Source organism: Perna viridis, chromosome 4, assembly GCF_037379345.1.
Source record: "Perna viridis isolate PV_CMFRI_1.1 ecotype Kerala chromosome 4, ASM3737934v1, whole genome shotgun sequence".
In the NCBI taxonomy this organism is placed as follows: domain Eukaryota; kingdom Metazoa; phylum Mollusca; class Bivalvia; order Mytilida; family Mytilidae; genus Perna; species Perna viridis.
This window is the reverse complement of record NC_142448.1, coordinates 10,401,218-10,426,484: the sequence shown is the minus strand read 5'-3', so window position 1 is coordinate 10,426,484 and position 25,267 is coordinate 10,401,218. Positions and strand designations below refer to the sequence as shown.

Genomic DNA, 25,267 nt, shown 5'->3' with positions numbered 1-25,267 from the left:
TCATTATTCCATTTCTTTAATTTAGTGCTTTATCCAAGTCACAAATTTAAAATACTATTTATAGTCAAACTGGAGCAGATGAGCTGTTTATCATAAAATTCTACACAATATACAAAAGAAAGATCAAGTCCTATAATTTCACAGAAATAAAAACAGAAATAGTTTGTACTCATGTTCCAACAGATACATTCAGAATAGTTTTAACTTGTTACTCTATCATATTTCATGTACCTATATCTACAATTTATTTGTAATATATAAAATAATCAGAAAATAATAATCAGCAAGACATTCAGTAGCAAAATACAATTCCATGTCATTAAATGAAATACTGATAACATGAGCTTGGCAGTTTATCATTTCATGAAACAGGAATCAGACCTACATATTTAAATTGTGACAAGCAACAGTGAAAAAACAACACAGTGGAAGGTACTCAAATTAATTCCAGGATAATAGGCAAGACTGAAATACCTGTCTAATATTTAGCACATAACATTAGCAGACTCACAAATTTTGAAATTTTTTGGCATGAATTTGAAAAATCTGTAAATTTGGACAAACCTTCCAATTTTTTGAAATATTTTTTAACAGTGTAGATCTCCTAAAAAGATGTCAGGTTGAATTTTGATTCACCATCTAATTCTATTCAGCATTCATAATAGATCACTTATAAGAAAATGTCTTAGATAAATACATTTGTACATGCTTACTGTTACATCAAATTAAACTTTCAAATTGCTTTAATTTAAACACCCTAAAAAGAAGAAATATTTTTTTTCAAAAAACTACAAAATGTACTGCAAATCCAAACTCAAAGGTGCCAAGATTACAGGTTATGTGTTAAATTAAGGAAAAACCAACCAAAAATCAAAGTGACAGCATCATAATGTATATGACAATATTTACCAAAACCAATGCTTCACATGAAAAGAATGCAGACATTTTTTTGTGTATTGGAAAGGGGGAAAATCTAATTCATGGTATAAGGACATGAAACAATGCTTTCTAAGATTTATTTCAATTTTAACTAATTCCCATGAAAAAGCAAACAGACAATTGAAATGTGTATTCTCTTAATTAAAAAAAAAACCAACTTAACTATACTTAGATTCCACTTGTCCTGGTAGAAAGGAAATATAATTTCTAAAACATTGAAACAGCACTTTTTGTATTTCTATCCTACATCACTGACACATATTCCTTGCTTTACTACATGTATGTATAAATTGTCATATAGATTTTCCATAAGGCAGGTATAACCTGTTAAATAACAACGTTATAAGCTACAGAGGCCTTATCGATAGATATGACACCTTACCTCAGAGCTTGCTCAAGGACAATTATTGAATGTGATTTGAAAAAATGTTTCAACACTTGGACATATTTCATTCCAATATCAATTATACTCATATTGGCATGCCTTGCAAAAGGATGCATGAAGTTCGGCCTATAACACATTTGCAAAAAACTTATTACCCTACTTTTTTTAAGAGGGAGTAATCTGAATACTGTCAACCGTAGGTTTCTAATACAGTAAATAAATCAAATTCTACCTGGAAATATTATCTGGGGTCCAACATCCTTTGGAAAAAATCTGTTAAAACCTCTAATGAAAAAGGTACTAGTAAACTGTCAGTGAAATGAGTGTTTAGATATCTCAATATATAACAATAAAAGCCACACTTATCTTGAATAACAAATCAGAAAAGCCCTTATGATCCATACATTCATGTCTAAATTATTAGAATATCACAACCATATAAAACACATTTAGAAACTCCTAACAAATACTATTCATGACAAATAGATAAGTATACATGGTATAAAAAAGAAGGAAATATTGGCATTTCTTTTAGTTACAGTTAGATGATTTTAGAACATAGTTGGATATTCTATTAAGGACAGACATAATAAGTATTAAAGGACAACATCTAAGCCTATTCCAAAGTATTCAAAGAACTGTAGTATTGCAGCAATGGCAACATATATTTTCTTCATTAAAAACTTTATCAAATATAATTACAAAATGTCAGAATCTGATTAATGCAATGGGATTAATAAAAAGAAAAAAAACATGGAAATATATATAAAATTGTCTCAACACAGAGGATAGAAACTTAAATGTTCGAAAAGAGTTTAAGAACCTTTAAATACTACTGCATAGATAATGAAGGATGAAAACTGAGCACATATAAATGCAGAAAAATGTTTTAGATTTTTCAACAAAAAATAGAAGAGAAGACAGAGGGACTGAGAACCAAACAATTAAGTCCACAAAATGTGTTTCACTTATACTGGTGCTGTTGAAAATATATTTTCTCCTTAAAAAAAAGACATGCTCTAATTTTATCTATCAACTACAGACCTCTAACAGCACATCAACTTTTCTTTATGAACCAATATCTAAACATTCACAATCAATCCTGCCTTGGGAAATGAGCCTCTTAAATGAGTATTTAACATGATGTACAAATTCCGTTGAAGCCAATATATACGTATCAATGCACACAATTATACCATTTGCAGTTGCGGAGTTTGAACATGAAAAAAAAATTCATACTGTACTTTGTAAGTAACATAATTTTTATTTTAAAGGAGAATAAAACATTATAGATTTTGGAAGACAAAGCTATTTAAGGCAGAGTTAATTGCGAACACTTTCTACTTCTAAAAAATATATGTAACAAATAATCTGACCTAAGTGTATGTAACAACAACTGAGTATAACAATTTACATGAGGCAGCATAATTTTTCATATTGCATCAGTCTTATTATTAGTAACAAACATAACAAAAATAACAAAAACATACTACTTTTCTTCTAGTGATAAGCATTATAATACTTTAGAATAGAGACTGACAAAAGAAAACTTTTAAATGAAATCAAGATTTCATGGTTCTCAACAAACTATTATTTTTAAAAAAAGAAACAACAAGCATGCCTGATGAAATACTTAAATGTAACACAAAAGCAGCAGATAAAAGCGATCATTTCTGCATTGTTGAATGTTCATTAATTGTTGGTTTGTTTCTTAAAAAGGACAGCAATGTTCATGATTTGTAAAAAATTCTGATTAATATTGAAAAAAAGCCTCTAAATTAGAGTCTTTCCATCAGTTTTGAGTACTAACAGACATGTAAATTGATGTTTTATTGTCATAAAAGTTGTAAGCAGCACCATTTTAAGCTGCAACCTTGTTACCCCAAAATATGATAATCTTTAATAGTTACATAATAGATTAATGACAGTACAATGTAGTAATATGATGATGAATATAAATAACTGAAAATGGAAGAAATGGGATTGTAATGAAAAATCTGAGAATTAAGTCATTGGCAAGATACCATAAAAATGCCATAAATCAGAAAGGTCTCATTAGGCCATTACTGAAATCTATCATGAATATAAATCTGAATTTCCAAGTCAACTTAAAACAATGTTCAAGATATCACCCATTGTAGAGTACCATACACTAGTACTCGTTTAAATAAAAAAAATAAGTTGAAATTTTTCACAAAGATTTTTACTTACTCTTTTCCTTTAAAATAAATTGAAAAGTTTAAATTTAAGAAACTACAATTTCCTACTGTAAAGAATTTTTTTCCCACATATTTTGCCATATAAGTTATTTCACCCAATATTAGATGAACTTCTGATAATCCTGTACAGGTGAATGGTATTTATAAATTCTAACCCATAACCTTACACATTATAAACCAACAAAATTAAAACAAGCATCACATATAATCAATAGCATAATTACAATGACACAAATAATATCATAATAAATGTCAACAGATCATAACACAGGTATGAAAGCCATGTAGTCTAGCAACATCCTATACCAGACTGACCACTAAAACAAAAGCCATTTTGCTTGTATTCTTTACCCATAATTTATTGTTGACTGCAAGATATTTCACTTCTTAGTTTCTTTAACATAATTTCTGATGAATGGAAGGCAATTCCTATACAGCTGTACTATACACAAATTCATTACATCTTCGTGGATACACTTATGCCTTATTCATTCAATCAATGCAGAGTGATTGTATACAGCCAAAAACATTTTTGTCTCTTTGAACTACAATATAAATTTCCTTTGGTCATGATCCATGTAAAACCCAGAGTTTAATCACATAAAAGAAGTTTGAGGTCACCAATCATTACACTGGTATCTTTGCTCCTTGTTGGGGAGGCAGAGATGTTCCTCTGTTGATTCTCTTAGCCCTACTGAAATAAAAAGTACTACTGAAATTATTAAAAATTAGAACTGGTACTTCAGATAGGAATCAACAACAAAAAATGCACTTTCTAAAATTTGTAGTAATCCATTATTCCTAAGATTGCCAGATACTGCTTCCAAAAAAGCTAGTCCAAATAAAATAAAATAATGCCCTGCTTAATTCTACAACAATGGCCTTAGGTAAAACAATCGAGATATAAAATAAGTATGAATGACACAATGTATATCATCATATACATCCACAATGGCTTTTCATTTTTTTATAAAGACAAATAAGTACTATTGAGAAAAAAAAACTTTAAGAAAATTTCCTACTTGATCTAAGGATATGAAATCTAATTTGACACAATGTAATCATATTTGCTGGATATTTTTATAATAATGTACCTTCTGATCAGTGAAGGTGTCGTGTAAGGCAGTTATATGCAAATTTCATAACATGATAAAAGCAATGGAAAGTAAAGCCTATTGCATTATGTGCCAGGGTAAACATTTCTTATCACATAGCAGTTACTAAACTCTACTGACATAAGAATTACTTGAATTAATGAAATATTGACAATTCAATCAATCAGCTGCTGTGAGTCACTAGTATCTATTTTTTACGGTTTAATAGCTATAGTTTGATATTGAAATTAAATTAATCTTAATTTAAAAAAACACTGCAAAACTTGTGCAATTTGTAGATTGTGCTATGGTATAATCATGCTTTGCATAGCTATGAATTGTTCTAAGAAAGGGAGATAACCATGTAAATACCCTAACATCCAAACAGACCATGATATCAAAATCACACCAAGTATAAACAGCCTGGAAAGGAACTGTAATAAACACACTCTTGTTACTTAAACTTTTGTCTTTTTAAGCTTAACTGTGAACCTAGGATGTGTTCTGAATTTATTTTTTTCTTAGTATTTAACATTATGCAAACTGACCCTAGTCGGTCGTATTAACAGCAGTTTGTTGTCCACAAACTGATACAATAACTTTTTCTGGATATAAAAAATTAAAAACCTCTCAAGGACACATTCAGATGGAAACAACAGCTTGCTAGACTAATATGTATATATATAACTGATAAATTAAAATCAATATTGTATTTTCCTATATATATTAATCAAACGATTTGAAATCATTAAAATGCTTATACATTTTTATCTTCAACATATTTTTTGTAAACAATACTTAAACATTTATATTCTATGTGAAAACATAATGACAACAGTAAATGAAAGAAGGATAAGGTACAATAATCACCTTGAACGCCCTCCAAGAAAATCTGACCTACAGAGAACCAAAGAGTGATGAATACATTAGTAATGGGTCATGAAAATGAAGCAACAAAAAGATCAAAATTTGCAAGCAGGATGATCTAATAAACTATTACACTTGTGATAAAATGACATTCAACATTTTAAACAAGATTTAAAATGATATAGTGATACTGTAGTGTTGAGGAAGACAATGTTCCTTGTCACAGAAATCTAATACAGGTACACCAAACTAGGAACAATATCCTACGGTATATAGCAAAAATGAACAACAACCCAAGTAATTGGGTCATATTTAATCCAGTAATGGGAACTTCTGCAGGAAATAAACCTCATGCAGGACAATAAAAATTTGTTGGATTGAAGAATTTAATTTGGCGTAAAAAACATCAGTAAGCTTCATGCACAAGTAGATCATTCAAATGAAACAATATGCAGGGAATTACCAAAAATTATTTTTATGCACATTTTCTTTTTGAACTACCATGCTTGCATTAACTTCAACTTTCCTTGATAATTACTGAAACATTCACAAGTAAAAGGGTGGATACATTCACTCTACTACTGTGGCAGGATATAGATATGATTAAAGAAGATAAGATTTTCCCATTTTATTGATACATGTAATTCAGACAAGTGCCTATTTCATTGAACATTCATTGAAGTTAGTTCATGCTGTACATAAAATACAACCTTTGTCAGAACTAACTGCTGCTACAACCTTTAACACTGGAAAATTTATTCATTAAACCATCAAGTCCGTGTTAAAAGCTTTATACTAACCTAAACAATAAGTTTCCATTTTTTTCCTACACAAACCAATAAAATGCAACAGTTATCACTTCTCTAAATCAATTTTTACTAAACTCTGGCTTCAGACCAGTTGTGTAAATGTAATACATATATTTTTTCTTGATTTTAGTTGGGGGGAATGAATGGAATGGATTCAAAACAGCTCCTAACTAGAAATATAGTAAGCAAACTCAAAGGGAAAATATCCCCTACTTCAAATGAACTTAAATCATGTGATATGATTTCCCCTTGCAGGTGTCTCACTAATTATTTTTTCTTCACATACTTCTTCCCCTAAACATTGAAGTATAATTAAACATACATATAGGTTTTTTTCAAACAGTAAAATTAAATGTATAATGAAATGCTGGCCAGAGTAGCTTATAGTGATAAGGATTAGAGAAGACCTTAGAAATCTATACAAAGAATGTTAAAGGACCAATCAAATTCTGAACATTATTATAAATGGTACATTGTTAAAATTTTAATCACCAAGTCCGTAAATCAAAATGAAATACATGTATCATATAATGATGATTTCTCTAGTTTTTGAGTGCAATTTCTATATTTCACAAGCACAATTTTTTTCTTCCCATTACTCTCTGATTTCACCTAGATGTTTTCTGATTTCACTGATGATGGAAAATGTTAATGAATACTTTAATACATAACTTGTAAAAAGCAAACTTTTTAAAATAACAATATATAACTTTATATAAAAGAATATTATAAAATCCCTGAGTTCTTTGGTACTTGCAATTAAATTAGATGTATTCATTTACAATTTATCATCCTATTCATTGTTACCAGATTAAGATTTATACTTCAAACAGTACAAGACAATATTGATGGATCATCAAAACATTTAGTTATGTATACTAACTTGGGTGAGTTAGCTCCCCCTGATTTCTTCTCTCTGGGTTGGTCTTTCACAAAATTTCTACATGATGCTAATTTGGTCTCTAGAGCCTGTATAATACACATTCATACTATGTGATAAAATTGAATGTATCAAAATTCATTCATTGAATACTTTTAATCAAAGATACCTAAATTTGAATTTAAATACTTGTTTTTAATGTCTGTTTATATTTAAATATTCATAGTAACTGATGTTGAAAATAACTAAAATAAGTTGATATTTTGCAATACTTAATTTTCATAAGTTATTAAGCCTTCTTTTTTTTGGCATCCTCCATGACAAAACTTTTAGTGATTTTCTGTCAATGATGTCACAAATGTTGTTACCAGAGTACAACAAAAGAGCTTTCGTTAAAATTTAATACACAATTGCCACAATAACACAACAACCAATCACAACAGTGATGGTGATGTGATTTTTTTTATATCAAAATCGGGTCTAGGCATAAGCCCCTTGGACAAAAGCCCCCTGGCTTTTGTCCTGATCCCAACCCATCAAATTCTCCTTTGTGTGATGTCATAATAATCTAGCTGTCTAAAAAGTAGATGAAACAACCAAACCATAGAGAATTCATAGCTATATCTTAAAGAATCATTTATTTTAACTTTTTGTATCTTAAGGTTTTATGCTTGTTCGTTTTGATACTTGCTTTGTTATTTTGAGTTTCTGATGTTTTTTTGTAATTCTTTTTAAAGGACAGGTAGATCTGAACCAAGAATATGTAAGACCAATTTCTTCTTTTATTGGTTATCAAATGAATACCAATAATTAAATCATACATGCAGTAAATATAATTTCCTACCCCAACTTTGCGTAATAAATCTCCCACTATATTTAAAGCTGAGATTCTAGCAGAGGGTGTTAAAGGTGTACTACCATTATTAGTTGGAGGAAGACCTACAAAATAAAACACTTTTACATTTCAGAATCAGAAAAAAATATCATTGACCAAAAAAATAAAACAATACCATCATTTCTAAATACTATAAAAATAAAACAATACCATCATTTCTAAATACTATAAGTCATACATGCCAAGCAGTATTTTATAAGAGTGACTATGGTCAAAATAAGAAGATAGCAATGTGAAGTTAAAAAGGAGGGTATTTTGGAATGATTATCTAAAAGTTTTTTTTGTAAAACTCTTAATGTTTCAATTTAATCATCTAAATATCAAGTGCATTTATACTTGTCATTGGAAAATGTAATTCTTTCTTAAAATGAAAAAAGTTTTATCTATACCACAAAACACCTGTTCCTCCGTATTTAATCAATAAATACTAAGTCCATAGATAGACTTAAACCACCTGTTCATTATCTTTCCTTTGAACAAACAACTGTCAGATAGGGAAATTTGCTTGATAGTAAATGCATATGTACAATGAAGCCTATATGAACCAGACTCTTGTTGGATAAAAGATTTAGTACAGGTACCCGTTTACGTATGGGTAAATAGAAATCAATACAAAGATTTAGTACAGGTACCAGTACACATATGCGTAGATAAAAATCAATACAAAGATTAAGTACAGGTACCAGTACATGTATGGGTAGATAGAAATCAATACAAAGAAGGATAAGTGCATGTAGTTTTAACAGATTTCCATGATTTAATTCTGTTTAGACAGAGTTCATCATACAATTACCTTTCATTGGAGGAGTTTTAAAAGCTTGTGAGCTAATCAAACCATTGTCTGCTAATTTATTAGAATCTATAGGTTGACTAGGTGTTGATTTCTCATCACCTTCTGTGTTTTCACCTCCAAAAGCATTATTGACATGTAATTCTTGCTTTAAATCTGTAATTTAATCACATTAAAATTATATTAAGATATAATGGTCATTCTGCCAACAAAAAATAACAAAAAAAGATACGATGTAGTAACCACATTTTTACAAAGTCATTGCTGAATAGCATGAGTCATCTTCTTCTGAGAACTAAACCAAAGTTACAAAGAGTAATCCATGGACAAAACAATTGGCTTCAAAAAGAAAAAATCAAGAATGAATTGTGAAAGTTTCCATGTACTTTTTTATATAGGAAATGGTTACAAAGAGTAATCCATGGACAAAACAATTGGCTTCAAAAAGAAAAAATCAAGAATGAATTGTGAAAGTTTCCATGTACTTTTTTATATAGGAAATGGTAAATAGAAATCTTCTATTTGGCAAAAGATCAAACTGAATGTACCTATTGTAAAAAAATAAATCACTGCAGTTGTTTTGTTTCCAACTTAGAAATACATGTAAATGCTATTTGAAAGATTACTGAATTTTTCAAACAACTATATTAACATGTGTTTACGATGTTTGTAAATGAATAAAACTACACAAATGGCTTAATCTATTGTAGGATACAATACTTTCAAAGGCATAAACTATCAGACTAACCCCTAGTTTCATCTTTTAATCGCTGAACAGTTTCTGCCAGCACTTCTTTTTCGTCAACTTCACTTTGTAGAAAAGCATTCAGTTCAATTGCCTGTAAATGAAAAAAAATAATATCAGGATCATTGTTTCTGAAGGCAGAGTGTTTCCCAGTAAACATATGTAAACTTTCATTGGTAAGTGATATGACCTACAATTTAGAATCTATTTACTATCAGCAATTTTATTTAGACCAAGTATGAAACAGTAAATGAATCAACTTTTGTATTCAATGAAGTAAAACATGGAAAAAAAGCTCTGATATCACCAGTCAACTTAAATAAATTGCTGATATCTTGCACTTTATCCTTGAAAGAATAATCAAGGGAACCAAGGTTATAGCGGTAATCAAAAGAACGTAATACAGGGACAAAGACCAGACATGGAAAATGGACATACACAACAAAGAACATTAAGTTACTAAAATCATACATACAAAGTAACAAAAGCAAGAGAGCAACTCAGACTCCACTAAAAACTGGGAGCATAGCCCAGGTGCAACCATAGGGTAAGGGTCCTCTGCTTTTCTAGAATCACCACAGTTGCTTATAAAAAGTCAAGTCCGGCGTAGACAAAAGAGGAAAGGAAAACTATGACATGTTGAACAAATCAGTTTTCATGGCACAGATGGATACACCGTAGCGATCCACGAGTTCATGATGACGACCATAAAACTTCTGTAGTGATGACTTCAATCTTGTATTCTTCTTTTGCAGTAATTATAACTTTAATACCATTTTGTATTTTTCCTTTTTAAATTAACAAAAAAATTTAAGATATTCTCTCATGCTTTTGGCCAGGGTGGAGTGAATTTTCACCATAGTCAGTTTTGATTGGTTCAGTATCAGATATTAATATCTGATTGACACCTTCATTAAAATTAATTTGTGGCCAGGTGGGGTGACTGATAAAGAATCTTGTCGGCAATGTCCTAGGATTCAGACACCTACAGTATGGTCACTTGGTGATCAACTGACCATAGTGTGTTTACTGCTAATTACAAATGTACCTTGTAGGATGCCGTAAAAGACCTCGATGCACACACGTTTCCTGTCATAATTGATTTTTAATCCTCAAATTTAAGTTTACAGCACAGTGCTGGTAGCAAGATAGCACAGTGCCAATCTCCATAGTGCTGTAAAGTGCAGTGCTTTAAGGGCCTGGGGAGAACACTGGAGACCAAAAGAGGATTGCACAGATTTATCATTTTCCACAATCTCTTCTTTAGAGAGTGTGGTAGCAGTATAGGTCTTATCACTGCTACTATTTTCTACATCTACCTCTGATGATAAACATTGGATGTAAAAAGTTTTGCAGACAAAAACAATGTTGTTTTGAGCTTTGTCTGCTGGTGCGACAACATATTTGTCATGTATAGTAGACAATATCAGGGTCTTTGAAAACTGATGCAGAATTGGCACTCACTGACCTACTTAATAATTTCATTCATTTCAAAATTAAAAACCTCACGGCCTGAAATTAATAGGGTCAGGTTTTTCTCAGCGCCAAGCATGTACAAAGCATGGTAGGAAACAATTCATGATTTTCAGTCAAAAATGATTGCAAGGAAGAAATAGTATAATAGACACACAGATTCTGGAAGTCTCACTTCCTGATATTAGCCCAGGGAAGTTAAATTTTGTATGATTTGCATATTGGTTTCTAGAATCATAAGAGTAGCAAAGAAAATCACTTCTTGCAAATCAGTCATTCATTTAAAGTACATGTACAAACCTGATTAAGTCTGCCCTCAAAATCTTCTAATGACACAACAGTAGCTCTGAAATAATACAATAGTTAGCATATAAAATCACCTTTAATTCACCTCATTTAATCTAAAGACGACAATCATTAGGATTGCATTAAAATATTTTTTTTAAATTGACACATGTTTAACAATGCAGCAAAATGTATCTTTTTGAAAAAACAGATTTTCATAAAAGTTCATGTGTACATGTATACTACATGTACATGTGTACATGTATACTACATGTACATGTGTACATGTATATTAAATCTTACATAATCTAAAACTTCACAATATATATGGCTGTTAATATTTCTTAGACCACCAACATAACGTTACATTTGATTTTCATTGTTTATTAAAAGATGAAAACTATTTTCCCTACTTACATCAGGGCAAGGTCATAAATAGGGAAACAAGTTTCAAGGTCGGACATTTTTATTTAAGATTTTTCATACCATCATGTCTCCCCTTTAATTATTCAATATAACACTTTTAGTGGTTGAATTATACTAATCATGTACTTTGTAGATATATGTAATATTGCTTTTTACAACAGCCCTAAAGGTAGAATATACTTCTATTATTATGACCTTTTAGCTCTTTCTAAATCATCATTTGTCTGTTCCAGTTCTCTGATATATTTTTGTAACTCCTCTTTGAATGCCCTGACTTCTGCTAATTCATCTTCTAATTCTGTGATACGTTTATAACTACTAGATTGTAATTGGCTTAATTTTTCCTGGAAATATGATAAAATGTCAACGAAATTATCTAGTTTAATCTTATATGTACAATTTCACAAATGTACCACTACATGTATTGCAGTTTGAGTAAAGTAATCAAATAGGCTTTACATTGACACATAATATAGACGCTAGTATGATAAGATGACAAGCTATTAGTACACAGTACTTTTAACTCTCCACAGATAATGAATCATGAAACCATGGGTAAAATATTTTTATAGACCTCAAACCTTTCTCAAAGGTACCGCAGTTAGCAATACAGCCTCCTACTCCCTACAGAACTAAAATAAATAAAATTCTTTGCTGATGGAGCCTGATACAACTGCAAAGGTTGGATCCTAGTAGGGACAGCTCAGTACTAAATATTTGACACAGGATAAGAATTTTACCAGAATAAAAGTGGTCCTTTTTTTGGTCCTTATTTATAATATAAATCAATAATAGTTCCAGTAATATTACCCCTAAAATCAATCCTAGTCTTTCTTTTTTGGTATGGCACAAAGATCCATTTTACATTTGTATTGTCTGGAAATAATGAAAATGCTTGAGCCTGGTCCCTTTTTAGACCCTAATTACCAAACATTTCAGGGGTCACAACCCCAAAAGTCAATGCAAGTCTTACTTTTGTGACATGGCACATAACATAATAAAATTTCAATTAAGGATCTTCTCATATATGAGGTGTTTTATAAATTACACAGTACATTGTATAACATTCATTGTCATGTATGCAATTCAAAAACACTCAAATGTTATCAATTTGAAATATTTTAAATGATAAATATATGACATGTAGGTCTAAAGTACATGTAAAATGCATGTATACATGTTTAAGTAACAACCAACATGTTTCTTGTTCTATTCATTTTTATAGTTAATGTAATTTGACCCAATTTTTGTAATGATTTTCAATTAAACCAACCAGGTTAGGTATCAGAATTCATTACATGTTAATCAATAATTGCCCATTAAGTGTTTATAGAATGGTAAATAAACTTTCTATAGATCAATGGCCATCTGTTACAGTGGTATCCTGACTGTTAGTCATCCAAAATCTGTCCTTCATATGAGATTAACAGTTAACTTATTTGACCAGATTTCAGTATACAGCTATAATCAGACCAGTTCAAAACTTAAGAACAAGCCCACATAGGCACATACAATAATAATATCAATTATGATCAGGCTTTCCAAATTTGTCAACAATTTTTGTTGGCTTGTTAGGCCAACATGTTCTTAAATGAAGATTGCATGAGACCACAGAGAGTTTTGAGTCAATAGGTTGGTGTAAAATTGAACATATAAGTGTATATGGTAACAAATATTTTTAGCTGAACATTTTGGTAACTAGTTTCAATCACACCAATACATGAAATCTTAAATCAACAGATAAAGTTTTACAGAATGACAGAATTAATGTAAATACTTTTGCCCCACCTAATTCCCATGTAAATAAAGTTTACCCTTAAACCATCATTATCTGTCTGAAGTTTATTAATTTGGCTATCGTTGTCCTTGTTTTTACTTTCTAGTTGTTCTAACTGTGCTTCAAGTTCTAGTTCTAATTCTCTACTACTGATCTGAAATTCTTCCAATTCTTCTTTGGTCTCTTCCAAACTGAAAAGAGAAAAAAAACTGTTACAATATCTAACACCATGGCATATATAATGTATTTCAATTTTACATGAAGAAAAAAAATTACAGAAAACAGGATTTGGAAACTTCAATTTTCATACAAAGAAACAACACAAGGTTGAGCAGGAACATTCATACCCTGAACCCACAAATGATTGTTTAATTATAAAAAATATCTGGAAACTAATGTATTTATTTTCAATATTTAAAGTGTTTCTATTTCAGGTTTTGTATGTGTTTCTTGGTCTATGAGTGTTCTATATTGAAACACTTTTCATAAGTCTATAGCACACTGTGAACTGTTAGCACGTTCTTGACCATTAATTTAATCATACAAAATGGTGTTGTAAATTATTTAGTTGTAAAGCAGTTATTTAGTTGTAAAGCAGTTATTTAGTTGTAAAGCAATACCACCAGTACAATGGTTTTCAGTGTTTTCCTTAGGAAGTTGGTTCAAAAGAGGAACTGATCCATAAGTCCTCTTTTTTAAACATGTAAAGAAACAAGTATTGTAGCTACATTATTTGTAAACCAAAATTTATAGGTTTTTACAGGGGAAAACAGCTCTGCATAAAACATTGAGAATGGGAAAACTTTATCAAGTTTTTGTTTATCACAGTTCCATTCTCATTAGTACAGAACATTCTTACATGTACATGTATCAATTACATTTTTGTACCTGAACAAATTTGTATAACATGTGACAATGTCATTATATAGAAAATAACAATGTAAGAATTTATTTACATAAAGAAAGTAATTAATGTAGTTGATCCAATGGTTTAATACTTACAATGTCTAACATGTTTTGGATAATTAGCTAAGGGGGTCAGATAACATCAGGTGGGCTTTAATCAAGACAACATTGTCAAAAGTCACAACAATGACATGCCCCATAGTATTATTATAACTTGTGTATTAAAGGATATTTAAAATATTACTAACATAATATTTAATATTCCGACAAGGTTAACATCGAGATGATAAGATATACATGTACCTTTAATAATAAATAGTCTATATTGACAAGACTGAAATTCATTTGGGACTAACAATTCATGACATGCATACTATTTATATCATATACTTGTGACTTATCTAACTTAAAAGATTTACACTCATACATGTACATGTATATGTAGGACATAGACCAAATAAACAAGGAGGATGCAAAACATGACATCCATTATGGTGTAAAAATTAGACTATCAGTTAGACCTTAAAACTTTACAATAAATGGGTTCTAGATACAAGTACATGTACATGTACAACTGTCAAATAACATCAGTGATGCAAGTGCCAAGCCTAATATGAAATCATTGAAGGACGTTGAATCTAGAGTAGGGTATATAAAGCAGGATTCCCTTCACATCTTTGTTAGCAAGAGAACATTCAAAGGTCCATCTAAGAAAAGCACTATGTAGATTGTTTATCCACTTCCAATGCAAACAAATTACATATGTACATGTATTTGTAAGGCCAAAAATAAATGGTTGCCATTCTCTGGCATAGCTTGTACATGTAAATGTACATCAGGGTGTACAAGGATACACACTGTGCTACAATCAATTGAATGCACTTATTTCTAATTATTGAGCTGAAATGTACCATTCATGAAAACAGTAAAAGTGTGTAATACAATTTAGAAGCCTGCTACATAGTGTATGAATGATCGGGTGTTATTCAAAATTTTTGCAATAATTTTTGCTCTTAATGATTGGAACCATTTCCTTTAATGACCACCTACACATAATTTTGTAGCTGAATGATAAAAGTGTTTACAAATGCAAAATTGAAACTAAATATTTATTTTTTATAGTTTAAGCTAGCAAAAAATAATGGCCGATATGACTTTTTTAAAAAGTCAAAAAAATGTCGATAAATTAACAGACTTGATTTCACCTCTGTTTTGTCCCCGTTGACTTCAATGTTTATAAATAGTAGCAGGAAGTGTTCAATTGTAGCACAGTGCATATGCTTGTACACCCTGGTACATGTACAAGAAACAATATATAAACAGATGCATATTGTACATGTTCATACAGATATTTAATTATGTACATACTCATGAAAATGTACTATGTACTACAATGTAGCATGTGGATTTCACCTCCTACATCTACCCTTAGTGCATTTTTCTATATTTAATTTTTTTTATAACAGATTTCTTTTGCTAAAATGTACATGTACATGTACTTAGCATTTCAGTCTATTTACAATGTGTACATGTACAAAATGTACAATAATGTACTTAAAAAGTTCACAACATAATCCAATATTTAAGGTCCTGAAGTGAAGTATCTGGGAATGTTTGTTACATGTAGTTACAGTAATTGGCATTATTATTCAGCTATATTTAAATGCAGGAAGGGAAAAACATTATACAGTCCTAGTTTATTATCCTACAAGGGTAACAAATCTTTCAAACTTAATTATCATGACTAGACAAAAATAATCTACTTGTTTTTAATGAAGTTCCACAAATGAAACTAAAGCAAAATAAATCTAGAAAAAGAAAAACATAGACCTAAAAGTAAAGAACATCAACACTGTACACTGTACATATAGAATGAAAAACCATAAACAATAATTATTGTAAGAATAAAACATGATCAACAATTAATCTGTGAGCGATGGCTCACTAGTGATAGCCGTGCATTCAATTACAATAAGAGGAAAATAAATATACTTTATTAAACATGAAGTTAATGTCAAATTTTTCGGAAATCCTTTCATATGGCATACCTACTACAAGAATGTGTTAAAATTTCAAGGCACTGTGATGACTACATGTAATTGAGAGAGTAATCAAGGGAACCAAGGTTATAGCAGTAATCAAAAGAATGTTATACAGGGATAAAGATCAGAGATGGAAAACAGACATACACAACAAAGAAGATAGAGTAACTAAAATCATACATACAAAGTAACAAAAGCAAATGAGCAACTCCAACTCCACTAAAAACTGGGAGCATGGACCAGGTGCACCAGTAGGGTAAGCGTCCTCTATTTTTCTAGAAACACCCACCGAGTTGCTCATAAAAAGTCGAGTCCGAGGTAGACAAACAAGGATAGGAAAAGTATGACCCATTGAATAAATGAGTTTTCATGGTGCAGATAACGATCCACGAGTTCATGATGACGACCATAAAACTTCTGTAGTGATGACTTCAATCTTGAAGCAAACATAACCCTGTTCAAGATGCCTATTTGTTAGAGTTCTAGCGCAATACAAAAAGTCAGTTTCGGCAAGCTGAGAAAAGTAAAGTATGACGAAAACAAATATTAAGTATAAAAATAAACAAAGTCCTTGGTATACAGGAAGTTGTTGTCATTTTTTTCTGAAAATACATCCCACCATCAACTACTGTTTAAATGTTACTGCTATGAAACTTACTCTTGTTTGAACTTTTCTGCCGTTTTCCTCCAATAATCCCTTTCATCCTCTACACTAGCAAACCGTTTGCTATCATCCATTTTTTTTAATTGTAAAGACTGATTTAAACAGTATTATATGTACATATAACAGTGAATTATTTCCCTAGTTTTCACATTGTACAGCCTAAACAGATATTATTGATATAAACATTATCCAAGTTCATTGAAATTATGTGGGTTTCTGTAGGAGGAGTGACTGGGTGTTTCCTGTTATAGTGGAAACAATTCTGTAATAAATGCACTATAATGTAATATGTATTCAAGAATAGCTTAAATAGAACACAAATAAATCCGAAATAGATGTTTTAAAGGGCGAATCTTCTCTTGAGTCAATTTTAACTTTCGTAGATGGTTGTCGTTCAAAAACCGGAAGCTGCCTTCGTATGCACAAAGGTATCTATAGTCGTACCTTGATGATTTCGATCATTTACCACTTCGCCCCTACATCGAATAACCAAGTAAATTCTTATAAGCTTTACTTAGATAATCATCGTGGTGATGAAATATTTCACTAGTGTGCTGAATTAGTACAACCAAGGTTTTTTTTTATACATTAGACTTCTATGCCTGTTGTAAAATCTTCAAATGGTTTATCTTTGATGTATAAGCTGAGATTAAATAATACTATTTATTAGTTTTTTAAGTGCCATTATTATATTTTTATTATCCTTCGATTTTACATCGGTATGCACCAAAATTTGGACTTTCTTTGAATTAAGTAAACCAAGAGCTCCGGAATATGATGATATTTGCTGCAGTGCATAAATAGAATATCAGACCCATCGAAAATCATTCTCGGGTCACCGAACCGAATCCCTAATTTTGCAATTTTGTCATTTTTGTTGATTGTTTTTATGGGAGCTCTAATTTTGTAATTTTGTCATTTTGAATTAATTTTTATGGGAGCTCTTGATATTTATTTCAAAGAATGTCACATTTTGGCTGCATATCGATGTTTAACCGAATGATCATTAAAATAAAACAATAAATTATTTTGTGTATTACCCTAAAACATAGAGATATATATTACGAGATCAGAAATGTTGTTAATTATCCAATTTATTGATAAAATCGTCGCATTATGTAATTAATGTACTCAATCACTGAATCAATTTACATCGATTGATAATTTTTTTTACGCCTCAAATAATCGTCAAATTTCAAAAAAGGGATAGGATAAAAAGAAACGTGAACCCTCTTATCAAAATTTACCATTCTGATAACGAATGACATTAATTTCTCTAAAATATCACAAAAACAAATTCATGCGATATCGTAGCAGTGCACCGGTTTGCTTGAGATTCAGGTTCGTTGTCTGTTTACATGGAGCACCAAGATGATAAACATAAAGTGTATGTGGCCTTCAATAATAGAAGGTAAACTTTCAGCATATCGATGTAATTCAAATAACGGCTCAATTTATACAAATCTGAAATGTTCGAAACACTGACGGATACATCAGGATGATTTCGATGGTTGAGTCACTCTTGTTTATAAGTCTGCTATATCACTTCTGATCTTCGATTTAAATTGAGAACAAAGTGTTCTTGACCAATGAAATTGCAATACAATGTATATTAATTGTTTACTAGGCTCCGAGTACACAAATTGTGTACGTGGAGATACTGCCTACAAAAATACTAGAAGGTTGCAGGAACAGTGGGCCAGAGGAAATATTTTGACTACAAAAGTAGCATACGCAGTACTAAATGGAAAGTTGGCGATACGAAAGCAAAAGTCATTGCGATTGACAGAGAGTGCAGTAATGACATGGTCATCGACAATATAGACGAAACATTTGGATTTTGTTTGTCATGAAGTCACCCTCATATATTTAAAGAAAATGATTGACAAAATTGCAAAGCAATTATTTCCCGAAAGACATGAAATAAGTCGATTCGTCTTATGTAAGGAGCTCAATATTTTTTTTCAGTTTTGTGGTACAGCGTGTGATCTTTTTTTTTTTCAAGAGATTTTTTATACAATTACATGTAATACAGGAAAATAAACCAGTGTAAGGTAGGGAAAAGGTTTATTCTGTGAAAAACCACTCTGATTAGAAAGAAGCACCCTGACTCCTGATCGACAATATTATTGTCGAGTTATAAGAACATGTGTTCCAGCTGACCATCAGAATACCCATTGGGAAAATTGTGCACCTTTCTTGATCAAACTGAAGCGATTGGCCTTGTCATTCAATCTCCAGTTTTCGTAAATGGGATTTATATAATTATATAAATAATGATTCCAATTTTAACAATTAGTTACATTTGGTATCTCCAGATGAGAGACAGCTAAAACACCTCCTGCTTCATACAATTATACCTTAACTTATGCATAGATGATACATGACGTTTGAAATCAAACCTTTATGACAAAAGTGATGATTTTTATTTTCCAATTATTAACTTTCTCTATCAATACATAACTGCTTCATCCTATAGAGTATACATTTCACAGATGATCCATGCATTACTGTCATGCATTTTCATGTGACTAGTAGAATGACATTCTTAGCACTTTTTTCTCAAAGGGGATGGGTCTGGCTTTTTTGTTGAATGATGCTTTTTGAACATCTTCATTGTGATTGGGGAATATCGAATCAATTTTTGTTCTGTCCATGGCTCTGATATTTTTATAAGATGTGGAATCGTTTAAAAACAAACCTGCCCTTATAAATTGGTTGGTGCCTTACCCAAATACAAATAAAACAAATAGTATCTATGTTCATTAAGTTGATATATCTATCCTCCCACCTCCATGTCATACCAGCATTTCTCAAAGATTTTCATACCCTGCGTGGTTGAGATGAATATTGTGATGCTGATGTTTGTCTGTCTGTTACACTCTTGGGTTTCAAGTGTTTATTTGGTAACTGCTTAACCACATCTGTCTAAATTTTGACCATAATTTAATGCCCTATATACCCATTGGCTTTAGTAGTATTGTTCTTGTGTTTTTTATACGACCGCCAAAAAAAAAAAAAAAATGCGGTCGTATAATGCTAAAGCGCAGTCGTCGCCGTGGTTGACCAATTGTTCTGAAATCTTTATATGATTTCATTAACCAGTAAAGGAAGGTTCCTATTTAATTTGGACTTTGTGGCCCCTATTGTTTTTCGAAAAATCGGCCAAAAAGGGTAAAAATATGTGTTTTATTTAAACCCAAATAGAATGGTTTTTTTTTCGATTTTAATTATTCTTTTTTATTGTGTTCCTCATTTAATTCTGGTTAATACATGTAGAGAAGATTTTATGCGCTTTGGATCGTTTTCAAGATCGCGTCAAAGTTAGGCAATCCTAAAAGAATTAAGCTTTTTGTATCTTTGGTCATATTTCGGTGTTTTTATTGGATTCCTCATAAAAATCCTTGCTGGGGTTTTTCAATCAGATTTCAGATATCTCTTACGGTTTTCGAGTTATAAGAGGTCAAAGGGGCCAGACCAAAAAAAATGTTTAAAAAAATCGACTTTTATATTTTCAGCACCTGCATATGGAGTTTATCTATCACAACCCATATGTCATGCCAGAGCGTGATGTAACTTTGAAGACTTTTTGTACCGCGCTAGACTTCTACAATTCTACAATTAGGCTTATGGAACAAGGTTATGCTGCTGCAAGTTTGAAGTCATCGCTATAGAAGTTTTGTGGTCGTCATCATGAACTCTTACCTGACTGGTGTACCTGGTCCATGCTCCTAGTTTTTAGTGGAGTCCGAGTTGCTAATGTACTTTAGTAACTTTGTATGTATTATTGTGGTTATTTTATGTTTTTTGTTGTGTGTCTGCTAGCCATATCTGGTCTTTGTCCCTGGATTACATTATTTTGATTTCAGCAAGAACCTTGGTCCTCTTCATTACCCTTTCGATCAGATTTCCGATATTTCTTACGGTTTTCGAGTTATAGGGGGTCAAAGGGGCCACACCTGAAAAAAAATGAACTTCTTTATTTTTGGTCTGATTTTGAAAATTTTTTTAATTGAATTCAAAGTTTTGTGCAATATAGCTAATGTCCAAACCATATGTTGTGTCCACAATAAATTGCAAGTCCTTATGCTTCAGTGTGTCAAAAACTAATATTGGGTCAACACTTGCCCCAACTGTTCAGGGTTCAACCACACAGTCGTATTATGTTGCGCTGATGTTGTTTGATGTTACCAGATGTGTTTGAAGTAGTTATCTGAAGACAGTGTGCTTAGTAACATCATATTATTCTACAGTATGTTGTACAGTGTTGCTGTCCACAGTAAGCTTGGACTATAGTCTTGTCAATTGTTTCAGTAAACATGTGTTCATTGATTAGTAATTAGGTGCTTATCAATTGATGACTGTAAAAAAATATTAGCTGTTGCATCAAAGCTAATTAAAGCTTCTGTTTTGTACAAGTCAAGAAATTATACAAAATAACATGGACTTCCAGAGGATTTGAAATTCATTTTGATTGCTGAACAGTGGCATGTTGATTTTATTAATGGAACATTGCTGCTTAGGTAATTATTATATGAGTATTTTCACTGCTTTAATTCTAATCTCATTATTTTGTACACCTTTGCATTTGAGACACATATCAAGATTATAATATAATTTTTATTAATAAAACATTTACAAGAACACTTTAACAAGACACAGTTTAAACAATATTCAAATGTAAACATATAACATTAAATCACTACAACAATTATCACATGAAGTTATTGCACTTGTGACTCCATAGTATATTCAATCATAGTAAAAACAAAACAAACACTAACTGATCAAATATTCTTAAAATTCTGGAAAATGATTGTATACAAAGTTATTTTTAGTATTAATTGTGTTGGACATCAAAAACAAGGGCTGCCCAACTAAGTTTCTACAGCTCTATCATTTTTTAAATTACAAACACAATACTGGTTTTGGACTTTAAAAACAGCCACATTATTTTATTTTCAAACATGGTCAACAAGCAAAGATCACAATACAACATGTATACATTGCAAGGAATTTCAATCAAAGAACCCAATCAAATGCAAGGAATTTACTAAATTGTAATATATACCTATCAGATCTTTGGTTTGCTCCATCCATTGTGAAGGAGGAAGTCATACACAAGTTTTACAGGTTGTATATATCTCATACAAGTATTGTAACTTTCCTAAAAAAAATCCTAAAAAACTTTTTCCACAAATAAATTGGTCATTATTTGTATTGAGGAAGTAAGAAAACTGATGTTTCAGGTTTAACATCACCTTCAGATTACTAGTATTATTATAGATAAACAATTTTGATGTGAACATGTATAAGGCCTTAACCACAGAAAGCATATAATAAACTGGTTTAGCTGAAGACCATCAGACATCAAGACAACAAAATACAACAAAAACACACAATTTAGTTATTAATGTAGCTGAAAGATCCTTCAACAATTGCAAATATGTACAAATTCATCTTATAGTAAGTTATCATAGTACAAAAACATCAGGTATATAACATTCATTTTTTATTTGATAAAAACCAAAAAAAAAACAAAAAAAAACACAAAAAAAACCAACACATTCTATCTATAAGCAAAACAATGTTCTACAATTTGCAATTTTTTTTCACTGGCATAAAGTATACTGAAATATTTTCATTTTACATGAAAGCTATCTGAAGTACAAGTCCATGTAAGAGTCTGGTTTGTGGAGATACAACTAAAAGGTTGGTCAGAATTGCTAAAATAGATTCAACTGACTTATACACACAGAGGATGTATTTTTCAATAATACCCTAATGTTGTTTTAATCCTTATTGAAAAAGTGATATAATTGACGTTGAATATCGAAAGAAGTTTTTAGTCGTAATTTATCCCTGAATCAATTTCACAGAAAATTTTTGTCATGGCCTTAAAATATAGGCAACTAGATATCTTTGAGATGGGAGCCATCTCTGTGGGGCCCCGCTGTCAATAACATGTGGTAAATAAGCTGATATGAAGCATTATTTGAAGTTATTACATAGTCTCCTTATGTGCGATTTTATTCTTAGATTTTTAGTGAAAACTGGTAAATATCCTGAACTTACTTTCAAAGGGATATACCTGCATGGTGTGAATTCATTGTTGACCACAAGGTAACTTCTGGATATATGGGTTGATGTTGAATAATATGTTTTAAAGGTGCTGCCCAATAGCTATTTGCCACATATTTAGAATTATGTCTTCAATCAATTATGGCTCACCAAAAAAAGGATGCTAATTAAATGTTAAAAACATGAAAATTTGCTGAGGGCTGCAACTTTTTGAAAAAGGATGTATGGGTTTTACTTTAAATAAGAAAAAAATATAACATAAAGAAGCGAATTATTTGTATCGGGAAAATTGTGGATAAATTTATAAAAAAGAACAGTTTACAATTAAAGATCTTCAACACAGGACATGAGGTTGTCAACTGAAACCAAAGTTTTTGACTTTGACCTTTGACCTAGGAAGTTGTACATATATTATGATACACCTTATGGTGTTATGAATATACATGTCAAGTATAAACTTTGAAATCATAACAGTTCTCAAGATATAGAGCGGACACGATCTTTACCACAGGACATGGGGTTGTCAACTGAAACCAAAGTTTTTGACCTTGACCTTTGACCTAGGAAGTAGTACATACATTATGACACACCCTCTGGTGTTGGTTAATATATGTGTCAAGCATAAACTTTGAAATCATAACAGTTCTCTAGATATAGAAAGGACACGAATTTATTACGGATGGACAGACTGATCACTATAGGGCAACCCGCCTAAGACAGGGCCCTAAAAATCCTACATGTACAGTAAAACTTTAGCATAGGTGTATTTCAACCTTGTATTTGTATATAAAGACAATGATTGCAGGACAAAATACTATAAATCTTAGATACCATGGTGAAACAAACTAATATTTGATAGTAAACTGCTTCAAATTCTAACAGTGTCTTATAATCAATTTAAAATAATAGATGTTGTTCTTAATGATATTAAATGTTTACAACAAAGAGTACATGTAGAAGGACTGCAATTTAAGTGTATCAAACAAATTCATCAAACCGAAGATCTGCAAAACCTGATGTATCCCTGGTTCTATTGAAACATAATCCTAACATGGACATTAAGTTACAATGAAGACAAATTTTAAACTTCAAGAGAAATTAAATGACCTATTTAACAAAGTTATGAAAGTCTGACTAGTGCTATAACTACAAGAGTGACGATTTCTGTGCTATAATATAACTACAAGAGTGACGATTTCTGAATATAACCAAATTACATATGGATATTTATGTAACTGTTCATAGAAGCGTAACATCCACAGACTACATGATTCAACAGACTAAATTCATACTTGACTACTCTAAGCATAGATACACCAAACAATAAGGCTGTTCTTTAAACATTTAACTACTAATTAAACTATGCTCGTAGAAGCAGGAGTAATACAAAAATTTGAAATAACCTTTTTTCAAGGGATGCCCAACAGAAAAGTTAACGCTATTTTCAACTTGTTCTGATTTAAGGAAACCTGTTTACACCAATAAGAACATTATGACTGATCCAAATTCTCTACAGATCTAGATGACTCTAGTAATTTAAACTTAGCAGGCAAGTTGGCATGCATTTGTTTAAATCATGAACTTACAATACAGAATATCATATAAACTATTTTGTATCCATAACATGTGACCTCATAATGGTGGGAAATGTTTATGGATGGATTAAAACAAGCAGTATATGTACACTGACACAAATAAAAAATATATGTTTTGTTATAAACAAATACACTGCTGCCTGTTTTCAAATAAGCAAATTTCATCAATCAATGTCTTTTATACATCATGTTGTATCTATGGGCTTTCTGAAAAACAAACAACAGAAATTGCATTAACTCTGATTGTCAAAATTGTAGTATAAATGTATTTTGTAGTGTTCCTCTTTATCATACCAGTAAGCTAACCCAAACGCTTTTGTGAAAGAAGTGTTGACTAATTTGGCAGTAAAATACTTACCAAGGCATTTGAAGAATCCAGTACATTTCAGTTTACC

General features: G+C 30.9%; 2 protein-coding genes across 8 annotated transcripts in view; both read right to left on the bottom strand.

The window, feature by feature from the left end:
* On the bottom strand, positions 1 to 17,632 carry LOC148618807 (nuclear distribution protein nudE homolog 1-like). Of its 7 annotated transcripts, none has more exons than XM_088578052.1 (11): positions 17,191 to 17,622; positions 13,622 to 13,775; positions 12,003 to 12,151; positions 11,397 to 11,442; positions 9,627 to 9,717; positions 8,882 to 9,034; positions 8,038 to 8,132; positions 7,197 to 7,282; positions 5,508 to 5,534; positions 5,010 to 5,071; positions 1 to 4,237 (listed from the first exon to the last, which is right to left on the bottom strand). In XM_088578052.1, the coding sequence occupies exons 1-10, from the start codon at positions 17,268 to 17,270 to the stop codon at positions 5,041 to 5,043; spliced, it is 912 nt and encodes a 303-aa protein (XP_088434178.1). In that variant the 5' UTR covers positions 17,271 to 17,622; the 3' UTR covers positions 1 to 4,237; positions 5,010 to 5,040. The 7 variants fall into 7 exon arrangements, with proteins under 7 accessions (XP_088434178.1, XP_088434172.1, XP_088434173.1 ...); XM_088578046.1 differs by having other exon boundaries at positions 5,010 to 5,060; XM_088578047.1 differs by lacking the exons at positions 5,010 to 5,071; positions 5,508 to 5,534 and adding an exon at positions 6,305 to 6,330.
* Positions 17,633 to 21,798: 4,166 nt separating this feature from the next.
* Positions 21,799 to 25,267, bottom strand: part of LOC148618806 (delphilin-like) — a 46,767-nt gene continuing 43,298 nt past the window's right edge. The window contains exon 32 of the mRNA XM_088578037.1: positions 21,799 to 25,079. Coding sequence (XP_088434163.1) covers positions 25,041 to 25,079 — 39 coding nt within the window. The 3' untranslated portion in view covers positions 21,799 to 25,040. The remainder of the gene's footprint in view (positions 25,080 to 25,267) is intronic.